The sequence below is a fragment of the Piliocolobus tephrosceles genome, chromosome 10 (genome assembly GCF_002776525.5).
Source record: "Piliocolobus tephrosceles isolate RC106 chromosome 10, ASM277652v3, whole genome shotgun sequence".
Classification (NCBI taxonomy): domain Eukaryota; kingdom Metazoa; phylum Chordata; class Mammalia; order Primates; family Cercopithecidae; genus Piliocolobus; species Piliocolobus tephrosceles.
The window spans coordinates 45,042,420-45,061,886 of record NC_045443.1 but is presented as its reverse complement, the minus strand read 5'-3'; the positions used below and the strand labels follow the sequence as shown (position 1 = coordinate 45,061,886).

General features: G+C 55.8%; 1 protein-coding gene across 2 annotated transcripts in view; it reads left to right on the top strand.

The window, feature by feature from the left end:
- The window catches only part of COL2A1 (collagen type II alpha 1 chain), a 31,498-nt gene extending 15,764 nt beyond the window's left edge, over positions 1 to 15,734 (top strand). For both annotated transcript variants that reach the window (XM_023231184.2, XM_023231183.2), the window contains 36 exons: positions 1,031 to 1,129; positions 1,426 to 1,470; positions 1,563 to 1,661; positions 1,851 to 1,904; positions 2,308 to 2,415; positions 2,787 to 2,840; positions 2,926 to 3,024; positions 3,176 to 3,229; positions 3,685 to 3,783; positions 4,174 to 4,227; positions 4,632 to 4,685; positions 5,044 to 5,097; positions 5,342 to 5,395; positions 5,645 to 5,689; positions 5,836 to 5,934; positions 6,182 to 6,289; positions 6,633 to 6,686; positions 6,963 to 7,016; positions 7,389 to 7,442; positions 7,817 to 7,870; positions 8,131 to 8,238; positions 8,739 to 8,792; positions 9,235 to 9,288; positions 9,915 to 10,076; positions 10,276 to 10,383; positions 10,557 to 10,664; positions 11,021 to 11,074; positions 11,247 to 11,354; positions 11,536 to 11,589; positions 11,772 to 11,879; positions 12,124 to 12,177; positions 12,632 to 12,739; positions 13,098 to 13,386; positions 13,841 to 14,028; positions 14,372 to 14,614; positions 15,149 to 15,734. In XM_023231184.2, the coding sequence (XP_023086952.1) occupies positions 1,031 to 1,129; positions 1,426 to 1,470; positions 1,563 to 1,661; positions 1,851 to 1,904; positions 2,308 to 2,415; positions 2,787 to 2,840; positions 2,926 to 3,024; positions 3,176 to 3,229; positions 3,685 to 3,783; positions 4,174 to 4,227; positions 4,632 to 4,685; positions 5,044 to 5,097; positions 5,342 to 5,395; positions 5,645 to 5,689; positions 5,836 to 5,934; positions 6,182 to 6,289; positions 6,633 to 6,686; positions 6,963 to 7,016; positions 7,389 to 7,442; positions 7,817 to 7,870; positions 8,131 to 8,238; positions 8,739 to 8,792; positions 9,235 to 9,288; positions 9,915 to 10,076; positions 10,276 to 10,383; positions 10,557 to 10,664; positions 11,021 to 11,074; positions 11,247 to 11,354; positions 11,536 to 11,589; positions 11,772 to 11,879; positions 12,124 to 12,177; positions 12,632 to 12,739; positions 13,098 to 13,386; positions 13,841 to 14,028; positions 14,372 to 14,614; positions 15,149 to 15,295 (3,342 nt within the window). In that variant the 3' untranslated portion in view covers positions 15,296 to 15,734. The remainder of the gene's footprint in view (positions 1 to 1,030; positions 1,130 to 1,425; positions 1,471 to 1,562; positions 1,662 to 1,850; positions 1,905 to 2,307; positions 2,416 to 2,786; positions 2,841 to 2,925; positions 3,025 to 3,175; positions 3,230 to 3,684; positions 3,784 to 4,173; positions 4,228 to 4,631; positions 4,686 to 5,043; positions 5,098 to 5,341; positions 5,396 to 5,644; positions 5,690 to 5,835; positions 5,935 to 6,181; positions 6,290 to 6,632; positions 6,687 to 6,962; positions 7,017 to 7,388; positions 7,443 to 7,816; positions 7,871 to 8,130; positions 8,239 to 8,738; positions 8,793 to 9,234; positions 9,289 to 9,914; positions 10,077 to 10,275; positions 10,384 to 10,556; positions 10,665 to 11,020; positions 11,075 to 11,246; positions 11,355 to 11,535; positions 11,590 to 11,771; positions 11,880 to 12,123; positions 12,178 to 12,631; positions 12,740 to 13,097; positions 13,387 to 13,840; positions 14,029 to 14,371; positions 14,615 to 15,148) is intronic.
- The last annotated feature ends 3,733 nt before the right edge of the window (positions 15,735 to 19,467 follow it).

The following is a 19,467-nucleotide window of genomic DNA, read 5'->3' as shown; positions in this document are numbered from 1 at the left end:
GGTTCTCTGGAGGATTACTAGAGGCCAGTGGGAGGCCAGCCAGTTCAGGGCCAGGCCCCTCAGCCCAGGAGGGATTCCAGTGTGAACATCCCTGGGAATGAATAAGGAGCCTCCATGTGTCACTGGCATCAGGTTGCTTTTCCCCTCCTGGGGGTTTCCATGGCAACCAGACAGTGTCTGAGGTCCCGGGAGCCGGGTAAAGGAGACCCATTGTGAAGAGGGACAGCGGAAGGTGAGGGGGGCTGACCTTTGGAAAATAATAATTACCAAAGTGAAGCAGGAATGTTCTGAGAAGAAACCTGAGGAGGCTCTGCCCTCTCTCCAGGTCGGCAGCCCTCCCCAGGGACTCTGCCATCTAGAGTGGGTTGTAATTTTTAGGAAAAAATGAAAGTAAAAGCACAAGCCATTTTGGGGGCAGGGGGCTTGCCAGAGTCCCCCCCTAAGGGGAATTGGGCTGCATTGAGAGCAAGGAGGGGCAGAGTCCCCATGTGCTTTTGTCTTGGATTTCTGGCTTACTGAGAACAGACTGGGGCCAGGGCCGGGGTGTCACTCTTCACCCGTCAGTCAGATGGGAGTGAGGTGGTGCTCTGAGCCCGGATGTTCCGAGACTTAGAAGTGACCTCAGTTCCTCAATAAAATAGAAAAACAGGAGGTGGGAGGAGAGAGCGGTGTCTATCCATCATCCCAGGGTGCCAAGATGGCAGCCCACGCTTTTCTGATGGTGTCGATGGAACCGTGGGTTGTCCATTGCTGTAGTACGTAGCTGTGCCGTGGCACGTGGCGGCTTACCGTGTAGAGAGGAGGTGAGCAGTAGAGGAGGCAGGTGTGGGAAGTCATCAAGTCATTAGCTCAGTCAGGCAGGGACAGAAATGGCAGCATGACCTGTGTGTGTATGCGCATGTTCAGGTGCGGGCTTGGGTGCATGTGCGTAATCCAGGGCTGTGCTCGCAGCTGGCCCTGAGCTGTTGCCTGCCCACTAGAGGTCTGTGTCCCCTCTCTTCTTCATTTCATCCTTCCTGTCTCTTCCCAGGGTGAAGCCGGCCCCACTGGTGCCCGTGGTCCTGAAGGTGCTCAAGGTCCTCGTGGTGAACCTGGTACTCCTGGGTCCCCTGGGCCTGCTGGGGCCTCTGTAAGTGCAGCTTCTCTTTGGCCTGGGGGGTCTGGGGTCTGTGGCCTTGGAATTCTTGACTCTATACTTTGCTCTGACGGCCATGGGCTCCAATCACCAAACCTTCATTCTGGCCCAATACCTGTCCCCATCTCTAGATGTATCCCCTTCTATCCCGTCTTCCCCGTGAAACACATGGTGGGAATGTCCCTGAAATGGACAGCACCTACGCCAGGTCCCTGGATCTGGACCCTGGAGGGCTGGAGGTGGTTGGGGTTCATTCTTTGCTGCTTATTTGACAATGTCTCCTTTCTCAGGGTAACCCTGGAACAGATGGAATTCCTGGAGCCAAAGGATCTGCTGTGAGTGTTGCCCCTGGACTTTGCTCCCCCAAGCGAGCCTGGTCCTGCCTCTCCCCTCTCCTGACACCCCTCCATTCTGTTCATGCTGACAGGGTGCTCCTGGCATTGCTGGTGCTCCTGGCTTCCCTGGGCCACGGGGACCTCCTGGCCCTCAAGGTGCAACTGGTCCTCTGGGCCCGAAAGGTCAGACGGTAAGAGCCCAAAGTGACCCCCAAGTCCCACTGACATCTCTGGAGTCAAACCCCATCACCCCTCTTTCCCACGCTCTCCTGCCCTGGCCTCACAGCGGCCTCCGTCCGAGGGCATCGTGAACAGGGGTTCTGGGGTGGGGCAGGCTCCCTGGAGAGAATCTGGTGTGAGGACCTGCCTCTCTTTTCAAGGGTGAACCTGGTATTGCTGGCTTCAAAGGTGAACAAGGCCCCAAGGGAGAACCTGTGAGTATCTGCCCCCACGCCCTTGTCTTTTCTACTGCTGTTCTATGGGTCACAGGCCTCCTCACCTCCTCCCCACTGCCCCACCGGCCCACCGCCTACCTCCTCCGGGGCTCTATCCCCCAGTCTGGGTCCTTTCAGATTATGCCTGGAGGAGACTTAACAGGGCTGAGAAGGCCCAGATACAGCTTCAGCTCCCATCCTTGGCTTGGCCAGTGTGAACAGTTGGATCTTTACGCCCTCTTGTTTCCCTCTGCTCTGCCAGGGCTGGTCCTTTATGGCCTCTCATCCTCAAGCTCCCCCTGCCCTGAAACAGTTGCCAAGGCTATTTCCTCCATACTCTGAGTCGAGGCTTGCTCCAGGGCCAGGTGAAGGCTCACTCTGTTTCTTTTTTGGTGGTCCTCAGGGCCCCGCTGGCCCCCAGGGAGCCCCTGGACCCGCTGGTGAAGAAGGCAAGAGAGGTGCCCGTGGAGAGCCTGGTGGTGTTGGGCCCATCGGTCCCCCTGGAGAAAGAGTAAGTGAATGAGGAGGCTCTATCCCACGGGGGCTGTGATCTCGAGAGGGAAGTGGAGTCCTTGTGGTCCGTGTTCTGGTCAGGGCCCATGACTTTTCCGCATGTCATCCTCCTCTTTCTCCATCCACACCATGGGGAGAGGGAGTCTGACCCTGAGTTGTGCCCCCTACTGCCAGGCTGACATGAAACAGTCTGAACTCCTTCCCAGGAAGCGGGGACAGGCTCCAGAAGTTAACCTCTGAGAATCCTGCAGACCACACTTACTGCTCCCCAGAAATAGGGATTGGTGGGTTAGTGGGATGGACCCGCTGGAGCCTGGCTGGGTTAGAGGCCATTCTCATTCACTGCCTCTCCTCCCTGTGGCTCCTTAGGGTGCTCCTGGCAACCGCGGTTTCCCAGGTCAAGATGGTCTGGCAGGTCCCAAGGTGAGTGGGAGAAGAGGGGCTGGGGTCCCTCTTTGCATTGCTGGTCACATGGTATCCCACTGACTCCCTGTGTACCCTTGTGTAGGGAGCTCCTGGAGAGCGAGGGCCCAGTGGTCTTGCTGGTCCCAAGGGAGCCAATGGTGACCCTGGACGTCCTGGAGAACCTGGACTTCCTGGAGCCCGGGTAAGTAGCAGAGCCGCTGTTGCCCTTGGCTTCAGACTTTGGGCAGACCCTCAGGCCCTTCCTGGCTGGCTCCCTCCAGCCCTGCGCTGCCAGGATTGGGAGGTCCTGGGGCCGGCTCCTGACCCCACCCTCTTCTGTCTCCTGAACAAAGGGTCTCACTGGCCGCCCTGGTGATGCTGGTCCTCAAGGCAAAGTTGGCCCTTCTGTAAGTCTATCCTCTGAGGGCTGCTGGAGGGCGGGGGGATCTCCCTGGGGAGGCAAGAGAAAAGAGAGATGGAGTTTGGGTTGGGGAGGCCTGGAGTACTGTGAATTTTGAGAATTGCGGTAGGGGGTAGATGGTAGGCACTGGGGCCAGATGTAGCCTGTGCAGTAGCCGTGAGCTCTGAAAATGACACTCCATTATGCATTTGGGGCTTATCCTTGGAGGAATGATGACATTGTGTGTGCACTTTCTTGGGCAGCTTTCTAAGCTCAGCGGTGTCTTGCTGTAGATGGGCCCATGAGTGTGGTGTGGTCAATCCTAGATACTGAGCATGTGTGACTGGTGCCAAGTTCTGGGTCTACCATGTAGGCCCTTAGTGGATGGTAGATGGATGGATGTAGTCAGAGTGTCTATGTTATGAGAATGTGATGTTATGAGAATGGTGTTCTCTCTTTCAGGGAGCCCCTGGTGAAGATGGTCGTCCTGGACCTCCAGGTCCTCAGGGGGCTCGCGGGCAGCCTGGTGTCATGGGTTTCCCTGGCCCCAAAGGTGCCAATGTAAGTAATAATTTGTTCTTCCATTGCCTTCCATGTGGTGCTACCTACCTCCCTGACCTCTTGGGGAAAGGGCTGGGTCCTGAGTAGAGTTTAGCCAGGGACAGTGATGAGTGGGGCTTCTGTGCCATGGTGGCAGTGGGGGTCTGCATGTGATTTGGGGAAAATCCACAGCCCCAGAGAGCGTCGGGGCATTGCAGCCATACATTGTTCCATGTGGCAGTGCCCAGCAGGCTGGCTGCCATTATGGCCCCTGAACAGAAGGGCTGGTAATTTGCTTTATCTCGGCTGTCCATCAGGATGTGGCCCCAAGCCTCAGTCCCTGCAGCCCGCTCTGCCCCTAACTCCCTACCAAACCATCTGCCCCATGGCCCTGCCCTCTCTTTCCTCTAGGGCGAGCCTGGCAAAGCTGGTGAGAAGGGACTGCCTGGTGCTCCTGGTCTGAGAGTAAGTATCCTTCCCCACTCGCCATGGTTTGGTGTTGGCTGGACATTTGCAGGGAGGACAGGGGAATGGCATCCCCATGGCATGGTCCTGGGACCCCTTGTATTGAGTGTTGATCCCTGTGGCTGAGCCCCATGTTGGCTGGGCCCTTTGGGTGTCTACACAGGGAGACTTCTGGTTGCCATTGGTCAGCAGGCCAGGGAGCTGGGGAAGGCTTCCATGCTAAAAACAGCTAAGAAAAGATGGGGACTGGGAAGGAAGGGAGGGAAAGGTGTGGAAGTGGGGTTCAGCTGGGGTACCGTGGAGGTTTGGAAACTGTGGGCCAGAAGTACCTTTGCCCAGTCCTAGGGGGACTTCAAGAGGGAAAAAAAGCGTGTCATTACATTGTCTTTTTCTCTTCCTTCTAGGGTCTTCCTGGCAAAGATGGTGAGACAGGTGCTGCGGGACCCCCTGGCCCTGCTGTAAGTACCTTCCTAGCCTCCCCAGGTGACCCTGGGGGCAGGGGCTGGGAGGGGTGGGGGTGGGAGACCACAGATCCATCCAATAATGGAGCTGACAGATGTGGATGTGGGCTAAGCTGGTACACCAGACTCACTCTGAGCTCTGAGGCAAGGTGTCCCAGGAGGCTGTGTGGACCCACGTTGGTGGAGAGGAGTGTGGGTGGCTAATGGGAGTGCAGCGAGGCATGCACGTACTGTCTGAGCAGCGCAGGAAGACACCTGTCCTGCCCACCCTGCTGACCTCCCCTGGGCCCTACTAGCTGTGGCTCTCAGGGTCTCTGGAACACTGGCTCAGCTCACCTTTTCTTTTCCTCTGCAGGGACCTGCTGGTGAACGAGGCGAGCAGGGTGCTCCTGGGCCATCTGGGTTCCAGGTAGGTGGCTGGACCAGGCTCTCTGTCCAGTTCTTTGCCATATTAAGGGCTTCCTGGGACAGCGGCAGGCGCCATTGCTGGAGGGCCCACGCCTCTTGCAGGGTGCCAAGCATTGAACTTTCCCTGCACCCCTGGCTCTCATTGCTGTTGCCTCCTTCCTTTGGGTCTACCATATACTGTGCCTCCCTGGGGGCCAGGGCAGCAAACTCACTCCTTTGGTAATGCTTGTCACTTTGGCTTCTAGGGACTTCCTGGCCCTCCTGGTCCGCCAGGTGAAGGTGGAAAACCAGGTGACCAGGTGAGTATGGGGCTCTTTGGACGTGCAACCTGTTTAGATGGGAAGGTCGTTTCTGATGCCTGGGAGGCAAGGGCAAGAGGGCATGAGGAGCCCTGTGAGGCCTGGGAATGTCCTGGACCCACATCCCAGCCTCCACAGATGACACAGTCCCCCCTGGGAGGAGTGATGTTCAGCCCCGCCGTGGAGGACTGTTCGGGGGGGTCTGTGACATGAAGACTTCACTCTCACACATCTTTCTTTATTCTCCAGGGTGTTCCCGGTGAAGCTGGAGCCCCTGGCCTCGTGGGTCCCAGGGTGAGTGTCCTGTTGGCCACTGCAGGCGGCCTTCTTGGGCCTGCCCTGGGTTCTAGGCTCCTGCTCCTTTCCCCACCTCCCTGCTTCTCCCTGGGCCTTCTCCCCCATTGCTCTTGGTTGATCACTTCTTGGTGTCTCTGCCGCAGGGTGAACGAGGTTTCCCAGGTGAACGTGGCTCTCCCGGCTCCCAGGGCCTCCAAGGTGCCCGTGGCCTCCCCGGCACTCCTGGCACTGATGGTCCCAAAGTAAGTGAGGCTGTGTCCTGTAGGGGTCTTCTCGGCAGCCTGGGAGTCCCACTGAGCAGGGAGAAGGGGAGCAGGCTCAGGAAGAAGGAAGAATAGAAGTGGGGGGCGGAAGATGGAGCTGGAAAGGAGGTATACAAGGGAGGAAGGGAAGGAAGAGGGGTTTGGGGCCCTGGTTACCCAGATTCCACGAACAGGGATTCAAGGGGAGGTGCTGTCCACTACAGACTCCCTCTTACCTCCCTCCCAGGGTGCATCTGGCCCAGCAGGCCCCCCTGGGGCTCAGGGCCCTCCAGGTCTTCAGGGAATGCCTGGTGAGAGGGGAGCAGCTGGTATCGCTGGGCCCAAGGGTGACAGGGTAAGTACTGGGGTTACGGCCTCTCACCAAAGATGTGGCTTTGCCACATTCCTGCCCCTTGTGATCGCTTCCATTCCCTCGGGGCACCTGGTGATGAGGGTTTCTGTCAGCCCTTCTTGAGGAGCTTAAAGACTCCTTTCCAAAGCTCCCTGCCTTTTTAGTGACATCCTCTCCCCCTGTTCCTTCATCTTGCCCCTGCTGCTCCTGACCCACCCTGAGACCACAGCAAATTCCTCTTGGGCAGGGACTGGGCTCTCCCTAGCACCCCAGCCTGGGTGGGACTGAGCCAGCCACAGGGGTCCTGGGGTGCCCGGCTGAGGTGGCTGGTTTTCTCTTTCCCCAGGGTGATGTTGGTGAGAAAGGCCCTGAGGGAGCCCCTGGAAAGGATGGTGGACGAGTAAGTGAATGCAGGTTGCCGGACTGCTGGGCATTAGGATCCCAGCCCTGCACCCAGGAGAGATGGGAAGGGGGCTGGGCAGTCTGCCAGTGGGGTCCCTGGTCCTGTTCTGTGGGGGCTGGGCAACTGCAGGGACTTCTCTGTTAAACTGGGGCCAGAGGGTAAGTGGGAGCTCTGGAGGCGGTGGGAGGGCACACCAAGGTCCTCTTGGTGTGGAGTCCCATGTGCTCGGCTGGCTCAGCCTGCATCCCTCACCTCTACCTGCTCTCCCTGCAGGGCCTGACAGGTCCCATTGGCCCCCCTGGCCCGGCTGGTGCTAACGGTGAGAAGGTGAGTCCTGGCTCCTTTCCTCTCCACGCCTTGCCTCCCTGTCATGCCTCCTTCTTATCTCCTGCCAAAGGCTGGTCTGTCTTGTCCTCACTCACCAGTCACCTTCCTGCTCGCCGGGGCTGTGAGGGGTGAAGAGGGGGTCCTCTCAGAAGTGAAGTGTTCCCTGTCGGATGGGACAGCTGGGCTGGGGGTAAAAGTGCATTCAGCAGAGGCCGAGAGGGTGCGCGTGTGGGCTGCACAGTAACACAGGCTGTGCCAGGGGGACCTGGAGCCCCCTCCCCACGAGCAAGGCCCCCCAAATGCACTTTGCCCTCTCCCACTCTGACTCCCCACCTTCTCACCCCTGGTTCTTCCTCCTCTCCCTGCCCTTAGGGAGAAGTTGGACCTCCTGGTCCTGCAGGAAGTGCTGGTGCTCGTGGCGCTCCGGTGAGTGTCTGCCCCTCTGAGCCTGGCTCTGCCCTCAGCCCCCAGGAGCCAGAGAGCCAGGGAGCCTGCGTGGGCCCTCATGCTGCGTGGTGGCCCTGTGTGCTGCCAGGCACTGGCTCCCTCCCTGCCCGCTGGGTCTAGGGAGGGAGGAGAGATGGGAAGGGAAGGGGGAAGGCACGTCACTCCCATGATGTGCTCAGGTTGAGGGCTTTTGGGTTAACAGAGCCTCAGCCTGTGTTCAGGACTAAGGCTGCTTTCAGATGCCGGTGTCTGGGGAACAGGAGGCTGGGCAGGGCCCAAGGGGCTCTCGGAGGGGAGAAGAAGCAGGTCAGGCAGCAGGGCCTGACCTCTCGCCACGCCCCCTTCTCTCACAGGGTGAACGTGGAGAGACCGGGCCCCCCGGACCAGCAGGATTTGCTGGGCCTCCCGTGAGTATCTCTCTCCACCCGCCTGGCTCCCTCCACTCAGGCCAGCTCCACATCCAGCACCCTCGGGCATCAGAGCTTGTTGGGGAGGGAAATGGACGCTCCTCTCCCCTCCTCTCCTTTGCCGCCTCCATACCAAGAGAACCATCGTGTCCAGGCCAGGGTGGACACACATGCAGATACTCAGAGTCTCCCACTCTTCTGGAAGAGCTCCAGGGCTTTGGCCTGCCCCTCACTCGCCCGCCTCCTCCCTCCCATTATAGGGTGCTGATGGCCAGCCTGGGGCCAAGGGTGAGCAAGGAGAGGCCGGCCAGAAAGGCGACGCTGGTGCCCCTGGTCCTCAGGGCCCCTCTGGAGCGCCTGGGCCTCAGGTGGGTAACACTGCACTCCCCCAAGAATTGTTCCCTCAAGGAAGGGCTCCTGGGGTGCAGATGGGGAGGCCCCAGCAGGCTGCACACAGAGGATGGTTCACAGGCCTGGGAACACCCCCATGTCGGTAGAAGGAGCTTTCATGGTCCCCATGTGGCACGTGGGCTGTGTGGGGTGGAGGGACTGACAGAGTACAGGCTGGCCACCGACAGCCATAACCAAGCTGCTGGTCTCCTGGAGAGGAGGGAGCGGTGGCAGGAAGAGCTTCCCGGCAGGCCAGACCCCAGACCGGTTCCGTGGTTGCCTGATGGGCTTCTACTAGAACACAAGTCTCCTGCGGCAGAGAGGACAGGCTTGCCTGGGGCAGCCCCTTCAGGCTGGGTTTTTAGTGCCAAGAAAGCTGCATCTTTGAAAACCTCAAGGGTCCATTGTTGGGGCTCAGACAGAAGCCCACCGACTTCCCCGGGCACTGGGCCTCACTGTCTCCCTCTTTCCTTCCCAGGGTCCTACTGGAGTGACTGGTCCTAAAGGAGCCCGAGGCGCCCAAGGGCCCCCGGTGAGTGAGGCCTCTCACAACCCACCCTGCACCTCACAAAGAGGGCCTGGCCCCAGAGGCTCCCATGGCGGGGGGTGTTCTGGGATGCCCCCCACTCTTTACCCAGCCCTGCGTTGGCCCCTAGCCTAAGGCCACCCACAGCCAGGTGGGAGAGAGGGCGCCTGTGGGCTGAGCACACAGTGGTCCCGGATTCCCCAGCTCGAGGCTTGCCCCTCGGTCAGCTCCCTGAAGTGCTGACTGCAGAGGTCGGAGGCAGGGGAACAGCCTGTGCCCGCTTCTATGGCCAGACCCGGGGGCCCTTTCTCCCTCCCTGGCTCTCCCTTGCTGCTTTGCAGCCCCTCACCCTTTCCACACCAGGCTCTGAGACCACACCCCCTGCCCATTTGAATCTCGAACCTCCTGAGGGCTTGAGGTTCTCAGGGACTCTCCTCTCCCCACACAGGGAGCCACCGGATTTCCTGGAGCTGCTGGCCGCGTTGGACCCCCAGGCTCCAATGTAAGTGATTCCCCTGGCATGAGAAGCACAGGCGGCATGGAATAGCCTGGCCCAGCACCCAACAGGGTCTGGAGAGCTCCAGGTGACTGCCCTGCTGGCTCGGTGGGCAGGACAGGGCCGCCACGATTACCTTCATCCTGGACAGATGTTTCTTCAGCATGTTCTGTGCACCTGCCTGTGTGCTTTAAAGCAAGTCCACATGTCCTGGGTCGCTCTCAGGGAGTTTACATGGAGGGAGTAGGGGTGATGAACTCACTGAGTTCACCAGCGCCACAGGCAGAGGGAGCGAATGCTGGAGTCAAGCTCAGGGGTCAGAGGGGCAGGGGTGGAGCAGCTCCTGAGGAAGAGGGATTGAGGACAAAGGGAGGAGGAAGGAGGGATTCCAAGTAGATGGGAGAAAGCAAAGCGAGCAGGGGCTGGAGAAGCCAGAGCTGGCTTCCCAGAGCTGTCTTACATGGTGAGAAGGTTGCAGAGGTAGATTGGGGTGGGGGTTAAGTTGCCCTTAGTGTGGGGAGGTAGAGAAGCCCCCAGAGAGAAAACTGCTGTCAATGAGGCCATAGTGACTTTGGCAGCCTGGATGAGGAAGGGTGAGATGAGCCCTCACTTCCCACATTTTCTCCTTCTAGGGCAACCCTGGACCCCCTGGTCCCCCTGGTCCTTCTGGAAAAGATGGTCCCAAAGGTGCTCGAGGAGACAGCGGCCCCCCTGGCCGAGCTGGTGACCCTGGCCTCCAAGGTCCTGCTGGACCTCCTGGCGAGAAGGGAGAGCCTGGAGATGATGGTCCCTCTGTAAGTCCCTCACCAGGCCCATGCCAAGGTCCCTGGGAGCAGGGTCGTGAGTGACTTCTGAGCTCACAGAGCATGGGGTGGGAGGAAGCAGGGGCCATGGGGATGCCAGGAGCGGGGCTGCACAGACAGAGCTATGCTGAGAAGGTGGAAGAGGCTGGGCTACTCTGTCAGTTCTCATCTCCCGCCTCTCCTCTCTCAGGGTGCCGATGGTCCACCAGGTCCCCAGGGTCTGGCGGGTCAGAGAGGCATCGTCGGTCTGCCTGGGCAGCGTGGTGAGAGAGGATTCCCAGGCTTGCCTGGCCCATCGGTGAGTGTGGGGTGTCCCTCCCTCCATCCAAGCTGGGCCCTGCCTGCCAAGGCTTCTGCCTCCCTCAGCACCCTCAGGACTGTCCCTTGTCTGCCCTCTCCCTGAAGGGTTAGTGGGCCCTGGGCAGGGGTGCTTACCATGCGCACTCATCGTCCTTGTCTCTGTCCCTCCAGGGTGAGCCCGGCAAGCAGGGCGCTCCTGGAGCATCTGGAGACAGAGGTCCTCCTGGCCCCGTGGGTCCTCCTGGCCTGACCGGTCCTGCAGGTGAACCTGGACGAGAGGTGAGCAGTGGGACCCCCTGGGGTGGCCCTGATTGGGGAGAGGGGCCCTGTGAGTCTCCGTGCTGGGCCAGCCAGAGCAAGTCCCAGGCAGGGCGCTGGAGAAGCAGGTGGCAGCGTCAGCTGACAGGCCTGAGAGCCTAGGTGCAATGGGAAGGTTGTGGGGGAGAGAGACGGGCATAGAGACCAAGAGCTGCTTCCAGAAGGAGGAGGAAAACTCAGTGAGGAAGTTTTGGCTTCAAAGTGTGAGTGAGTTAGGCAGAAGAGGAGAGGCCTGGGCTTCTGAGGGGGGCTGGGGGAGCAGAGGTGGAGACGGGCAGGAAGCAGCTCTAAATGCATTCTTGTTTCCCTTTGTCCAGGGAAGCCCCGGCGCTGATGGCCCCCCTGGCAGAGATGGCGCAGCTGGAGTCAAGGTGAGTGTCTGGTGTCTGCGTGTGCAGTGGGATGGGGAGGACATTGCCTCGGGCCTGACAGGTCAGCCGGGGGTGGCTGGTTGGAACCAGTCTCATCTCAGCCTAGAAGGACCTTCTGTTCCTGTCTCTTCTGGAACATTCTTCTCTGAGCCTGAGACCTCTCTCCTGACAGGGTGATCGTGGTGAGACTGGTGCTGTGGGAGCTCCTGGATCCCCTGGGCCCCCTGGCTCTCCTGGCCCCGCTGGTCCAACTGGCAAGCAGGGAGACAGAGGAGAAGCTGTAAGTATCCTGAATTCAGTAAAAGCTGCCTTCCCCTGAGCGGTGGGGCTGAGGCAGTCCCCGGGTTTAGGCGGTCTCTGGACTACAGAGTGGTGGCCTCAGTGCCCAGCCGGGCGCAGATGCAGAGGAGGCCCTCACCTGTCTTGGCTTTTCTCTGACGCTGCACTCACTCTCTCCTCAGGGTGCACAAGGCCCCATGGGACCCTCAGGACCAGCTGGAGCCCGGGGAATCCAGGTGAGTATCCAAGTGTCCTGCACTGAGTCCCCACCAGGGGTAGGCCTCGAGGGCAACCGGCCTCCAGGTGGTTCCCGGGCCTCCAGCCCTGTGGTTCCAGGGATTCCTCAGCTTGGGTGGGACAGGAGGGGGCTCCTGTCCTGGCCCTGACCTGACTCAATCTGTGTCTATCTTGTTCCCAGGGTCCTCAAGGCCCCCGAGGTGACAAAGGAGAGGCTGGAGAGCCTGGCGAGAGAGGCCTGAAGGGACACCGTGGCTTCACTGGTCTGCAGGGTCTGCCCGGCCCTCCTGTGAGTGTCACTGCCTGCGTGGGACTTCCTGAGGCCTCCTGCCACTCAGAGCCCACTTGAGCTCCCTGTGCTGCCAGGACAGCTTGGGATCACCCTAAGCAGTTTCTAGGACTTCCTCAGGGCTGGAGGGAGGAGGAAGTGGAAAAGGAATGGGGCTGGGACATAAAGCTGCTCTCCCAGCTCCCAGGATTTAGATAGATATGTCTGCGCTGACCGTGGCTTTTTGCCTCTTCCTTCTACACAGGGTCCTTCTGGAGACCAAGGTGCTTCTGGTCCTGCTGGTCCTTCTGGCCCTAGAGTAAGTGACTTGGAGTTGGAAGATGGAGGGGGCCCTTCAGAGGGTGCGGGCCTGTGTTCTCATGAGGAGGGAAATGCTGCTGCTGCTTCTGGGGAAGCTGTGGGCTCAGGGGTCCTCACTCAGCAGTGGGGGCAGGACTGGCTCATGTGCCTATGGCCAGAAAAGCACTTGAGGCCACAGTGGCTATAAGACAAACACAAAGCAGCTCTCGCTGCCAGACAGACCTCTGGTAACAGCATTTTACAAAGAGGAGCTTAGGAGGGTAGGCAGGCCATGGGGCTATCCTGCTGGTTCTTGGCTAAATAGATACCAACTTAGACTTCCATGACTGAGCATGTGAAGAACTGGGGGTAGAGTGGCTGGTGCTATCAGGACAGCCACCTACCCAGCCCCGGTGACTCCCCAGCCTTCCCTGTGGTGACCACTCTTTCCTCACGACCGCTCTCTCTTGCAGGGTCCTCCTGGCCCTGTCGGTCCCTCTGGCAAAGATGGTGCTAATGGAATCCCTGGCCCCATTGGGCCTCCTGGTCCCCGTGGACGATCAGGCGAAACCGGCCCTGCTGTAAGTGTCCTGACTCCTTCCCTGCTGTCAGGGTGTCTCCAGCATCCGGGAGGCTTGAGCTCTTTTTCCCTCAGGGCCTCTTTTAGGGCATCACCCTGCAGTTAACAGTGATGGCACCCTTTATCCTGAGGTCTCCTCAGAGGTTCACAGGGCCCATGATCAGTGCTGGGAAACTGAAGAGAAGGGTTAAGGAAGAAATAGGCATGGTGCTGTGGTTTCCTTGGTCCTGGCCTGCTACACCTCTGCCCCACCCATGGGACTGGGAAGAGGGATACTCTAGTACATTCTAGCAAATGGGGATGGACACGGAGAGGCACTTTCCCACAATCCTGGCTGATCTCTCTGTTTCCTGCTGCAGGGTCCTCCTGGAAATCCTGGACCCCCTGGTCCTCCAGGTCCCCCTGGCCCTGGCATCGACATGTCCGCCTTTGCTGGCCTAGGCCAGAGAGAGAAGGGCCCCGACCCCCTGCAGTACATGCGGGCTGACCAGGCAGCCGGTGGCCTGAGACAGCATGATGCCGAGGTTGATGCCACACTCAAGTCCCTCAACAATCAGATTGAGAGCATCCGCAGCCCCGAGGGCTCCCGCAAGAACCCTGCACGCACCTGCAGAGACCTGAAACTCTGCCATCCTGAGTGGAAGAGTGGTAAGCTTGGAGGACAGGATCCCCCGCCCCGGGGAAGCAGGGAGTCAGCCCTTAGGCATAGCAGCAAGGGAGGAGACGCCCCCTACTACAGGGCAGAGCTGGGCCTGGAAGGTTCTGCCAGAGGGTTCCTCTCTCATTTCACAGCAGAGAAGCTGCAGCCCTGGCACCTGTCCTGCCAGGGCTACTTGACCAAGGTGACCTCAGGGTGGACTCCATCCACCAGCCGGGCACTGCTCCTGCCCTCTTTGCATGTGTCCTTCCTTAGAGCTGGACTTAGCTCATGCAGATCTCCCTGCCCCTGCATCCTTCCAGGTTCCCCTCCTTTCAGGCCACATTGAACTTCATCCCTTGTCCCTGTAGGCCTTTCTGTCCCTTTCATTCAGGCCTGGCCCTCTCAAGCTTTTGTGTCTGTGCCTGTCTGAGCCCCCATGGGTGCTGCCTCTTTCCCCTGCAGGAGACTACTGGATTGACCCCAACCAAGGCTGCACCTTGGACGCCATGAAGGTTTTCTGCAACATGGAGACTGGTGAGACTTGCGTCTACCCCAACCCAGCAAACGTTCCCAAGAAGAATTGGTGGAGCAGCAAGAGCAAGGAGAAGAAACATATCTGGTTTGGAGAAACCATCAATGGTGGCTTCCACGTGAGTACCTGGGTGCCCTAGATGATGAGCAGAGATGGCTCCTCATACTCTTTCTTTTATTTCTCTCTGGAAGCTTTTAGCACCTTCCCCATATTTTCCTCCAGTTTTCTGTTGGGCTTGAGAGGAGGGAAAGAGGAGGAAGAGTATTTTTTTCCCACGTGGAGGTGGGAAAAGAGGTCCTCTGAGCTTGCTCCACTCCTGGAAGCAAAATTATCCAACTAGCTCCCTGCTGCCCCAGCACCCTTGAGGTCCTTGAACCATGAACTCTTGGCAGCCCCTACAGTCCCTGGTCCCATTGAATGCCAGCTCCCAGGCCTCACACTGCTGCTGTCCGCCCCAACAGTTCAGCTATGGAGATGACAACCTGGCTCCCAACACTGCCAACGTCCAGATGACCTTCCTACGCCTGCTATCCACGGAAGGCTCCCAGAACATCACCTACCACTGCAAGAACAGCATTGCCTACCTGGACGAAGCAGCTGGCAACCTCAAGAAGGCCCTGCTCATCCAGGGCTCCAACGACGTCGAGATCCGGGCAGAGGGCAATAGCAGGTTCACGTACACTGCCCTGAAGGATGACTGCACGGTGAGTGGGGCTGCCAGAGAGAAGAGCTGCCTGTGCCTGAGCTGCCTAGAGCAGGGCTGAGGGTTGGCCCGCAGCAGCTGTCAGGTCCTAAAGTGACAGGATCATAAGAGGCATGAGTTTGAGGGTCATGTAGAGAAGATAGGCTGAGTGACAGGTGAGGGAGAGGCACATATCATTCATCTTCTCCATTCCCCTGACTCAGGGGAATAAAACCCTACCTGGAACCCAGTGACTGTTATAGAAGTGTTCTCACAATGTGTACAGGGTGAAGAAGAGGTCACAGGTTGGGAGCTCACTGTGGGGAGTGGGGAAGGACGGGAAGGGCAGAGCGGAGGAGGGCCCTGCTGCTAAGGATAGGAGTTGAAGTGGAGAGGCCTTTGGCAAGCCAGGAAGAGGTCTCAGGAGCCCCCTCAGTGTGGTTCAACCTTGTAGGCTCTGATGCTCGCCAGTTTGTTCAGTTTTGGGCTCCTGGGCAGCTGGAACTGGGTAGCAAGGCATCTACGGAACAGAGCCTCCTCCTTTTTTCTCCCCTAGAAACACACCGGTAAGTGGGGCAAGACTGTCATCGAGTACCGGTCACAGAAGACCTCACGCCTCCCCATCATTGACATTGCACCCATGGACATAGGAGGGCCCGAGCAGGAATTCGGTGTGGACATAGGGCCAGTCTGCTTCTTGTAAAAACCTGAACCCAGAAACAACACAATCCGTTGCAAACCCAAAGGACCCAAGTACTTTCCAATCCCAGTCACTCTAGGACTCTGCACTGAATGGCTGACCTGACCTGATGTCCATTCATCCCACCCCCTCACAGTTCGGACTTTCTCCCCTCTCTTTCTGAGAGACCTGAACTGGGCAGACTGCAAAATCAAATCTCGGTGTTCTATTTATTTATTGTCTTCCTGTAAGACCTTCGGGTCAAGGCAGAGGCAGGAAACTAACTGGTGTGAGTCAAATGCCCCCTGAGTGACTGCCCCCAGCCCAGGCCAGAAGACCCCCCTTCAGGTGCCGGGCGCAGGAACTGTGTGTGTCCTACACAATGGTGCTATTCTGTGTCAAACACCTCTGTATTTTTTAAAACATCAATTGATATTAAAAATGAAAAGATTATTGGAAAGTACCTATTGACTTGTGGTTGGTTCTTTAGCTTCTTTTCCATTAATCCTCCTTTCTGTAGGCATGCCCAAATAGCAATCCTAAGGACTTCCTCTGTTGATCTTTCAACCTAGAGTAAGGACACTGAAGCCACACTGCTGGGGTTAGCAGCCTCACACAAACATGAACTTGCCTCTCTGGTAAACCTTGGCACTATGTGGAACCCATTGTTGAACAGGACCAGAGACCAAAATTTGGGAAGAGACGTATGCCAGAGGGATGGCATTGCTCTTGAAGGTAAACACTGAACACAGCTCTATGACACATTAGTGCCCTGCCAGCTTAGGGTGTAAGACCACATGTGGGCTGCATCCTGCTGGATCGGAGACGTGGGAGATACTCCCTCGAGAAAGGGAGAAGATAGGGGAGTTAATCCTGCAGGGGCCCATGGTTAAGTGCACACAATCAATCTGAGTGATCTATTTATGTCCCCCTATAAGACGTTTGGTTGTAGGTCAAGGAGAGGTGGAAATGTGACCTGCCCCACCCGTATCCCTCTTTCGTGTCCCCACCCCTCTAGCCCCCATTCTTCACTCCCTGGGCCTGCACTTAAAAGTTTCCATGTACTCTGAACACCAGGCTTAAGAATGGACTGCTTCCCATTGCCTCCTACTCTTGGGTGTCCCTTGCCTTTCAACGACCTGGACAGGTGGCAACGATAAGCAAGTTGTCCCCTTCTCCAGTAGAGGGCCACAGTGACGGGAATGCGTGAAGTGGGCGAGGGACTCCACATCAACCAGAGGGCAGTAGTATTTTGTGAAGTAAATTTCCAGATATTTGGCACAGCTGATAAAACAGAGCGCTACCCCTTTCTCTGTCCCCTTCTCCCATCCCTGCCCCTGCTTCCTCCACGTTAAGGTTGACAGCTTTTCCATTAAATAGTAAAAATAAATAAGATACTTGTGTTGGATTTGTATGTATTAATACTCAATTTATGATATAAATTATCACCAGATAATTACAATAATCTATACCGACATATTATTATATAATATATAGAATGTACCTATATATTATTATATAATATATACCTAGGTTTATATATGTATGTATATACACATACATACATATACATCTACAATAATAATATATACCACGTCAGAGCTAGTTCATGACAAAGGAGTAAAATGAAAACATGATCATTGAAAACGCATAATTAGAATAGCTATCTCATAAGTTAAACAACCCTTCCACCTACCAAGAGCGCTAATTAGGGTCGGAAGAGAGGTGACATATATGAGTTCCTAGCTGGAGCTAGAGTGTTGAGCTCTGCTCCAACCTGTCAAACTCCAGAGCCTACTTACTCTTAATTAAGTAGTTCAGTAGATTGTGACCATCAGCTTAGACCTCTGCAAGATAAGTTTCAGGATCAAGGTGATTCCTTGCAGTTCACCTGCTTCTTGAGTGCCTAGTCAAACCTAGAAGTAATAGCAGCTGCCCCCTATGTAACTGCCACATGAAGCAGAAGGAAGAGCCCAGGGCAGTGCACAGAAAGCTCTACCTCTGCCTGCACTAGGGTCAGGTGGAAATCGCCACCCTGGCTGGCAGGGCTGTGCTTCCTGTGCTGCTCCCTTGTCCTCCCTTGGCCCAGAGGGGAAGGTGAGAATAACCAGGATCATTACTAACTTCTGTGATCCCTGATGCCCCCAGAAAGGAGATAGTCTCACTGGTCAGAATAACCTGTCGGATAAATTCCCGACCCCAGCAGGACTCAGGATAAATTCCACTCAGCAGGACTGAGTGGAAAGACCCAGCTTGCTGATTTTAAGGGGCTGGGCCAGGCTTTCCCTCTCTTGAGCCTCCTCATCTCCATGGAAGTGTCTGGCATCAAAGGCTTTGGACTAGGAGTTAGCAGTCTCAGCTCCTGCTAAGACTTACTTCCAAATCCCTTGGATACTGTGCAAATCACAGAACATCTGAAGTGGGTTCCCTTCTAAACAACTGAAAGAACACAGAATCTTAAAGGAGTGCTAACCAGGTAATAAAGAATTTTATTTATCAAGGCAAAGAATAAGGATTATTTTGTCCAGAGAAAATACCTGGGACCCTATTGATTCATGTAGTGCTTTAAACAAATAGGCTGATTCTTTTAATAATTTCTTTCACACTTTGGGCTTGAATCCCTGAGAGTTGACCCAGAGATCGTGGAGGTCCTGCATTGAGGTACCTAGGGTTGCAGAACAGTTGGTGGAGATAAACTGTGGCCTATATAAGGCCTGGTGAGCATAAAAGATGTGTGATGGTGTTTTAAACTCTAGCTATGACTCTGGACAAAATGCATTAGAAATTGCAATCCTAGGCATACAGCAGGTACTCAATAAATACTTTCTCGAATGAGTAAATAAATGAATGGACATCTCTGCATGCAGCAACTCTTCTACCAGGTGATACAGGATAAGTAGTTCGAGATAAGAAAGAGGTCACAGTACAGATAAGTATAGTTTCTGGCCAAGCCAGAAACTACAGAGAAGAGATAGCTAGCAAAGCCTCTCTCCCAGAAACACACTCTGAAAACTTCAATCCATTGGGAACACAATGGTGATGACAATGACACCAAAGCCAGCCACTTCCTATTTCTATTTGGGGGTGCTGAGAGAATATTCCAGGCATTTGTTCAAGAATTGACAGACACTACAATAAAGCTATGCAGAACATCCCAAAGTGCAGTCTGAGATGATAATAATGTAAACAGATATGGAAATTCATAGTATAACATTGGATTTATTGCTATATGTTTTAAAAATGTAAGGGCTCTCATTCTAAAATAACAACTGGATTTTAAGATAATATCAAAAGCAAGAAATGTTACTAAGGCATATGGTCACAAAAGAAAAATGTTTCAAAACTGAAGTACCAGTATAAGTATCTTTTTCAAAATTCCATGAAAAATCTGCTATATAGGCTATTTGGAAAATAGGAAAACTAAAGAGCAAATGTAGCAATGTGAACATCTTCATGTGTTTAGGGCATGTTTTGATTAGGGCAACATTCTCAGAAACGGTGCACATTTGTGTAAGTGGTGATATCCCATCATCAATCCACATCAGTCATCACTGTCATGTACACGTGTCACTACATGATCCAGGGCAACATTGAAACTTAACCCTCAACTTCTGGGTTCCTCCGTTATGGTCGAAGTCAGCCCAACAGTCATGAAATTTAGCCTTAATTTGAAGATTCAACACTATACAGATCATTACGCAAATATTGAAAACCAAGCTATGGGAATGGAGACAAAAACTAATATACAACCCCAGCCACCATCTATTGTTGTTAGGGTTTCCTGAGGTCCCTCCCAGTGCTATGGAAAGAGCTAACTTCTGACACCTGACTACTCAAGCTTCTTAACTAGATTCTCTGCCATCCTGGGGCTGAAGCCTAACCTTAGGTGGCAGAGCAGGTGGAGATGACCCAAGAAACTTACAACCTCAAACCAGGATGTCTTATTCAAGACTGAATTCCAACCTCCAGGGGGCACTGAGTGCTCTGTCCTGGAAGGGAACAGGGTAGCCCCGCGCCGCAAGAGGCAGATGGAGGAAAATGAGGCTGCTTGCTGTGACAGGAACTCATGGGAATGGGAGTACAATCAGTACAATCTCTTTCCTCCCATTCCATCCTGACCCACTTGGCAGGGAACTATTCTACGGTTCCTCCAGAGATCCCTACAAAGACACCCAGGCAATCAGAGGAGACACAGA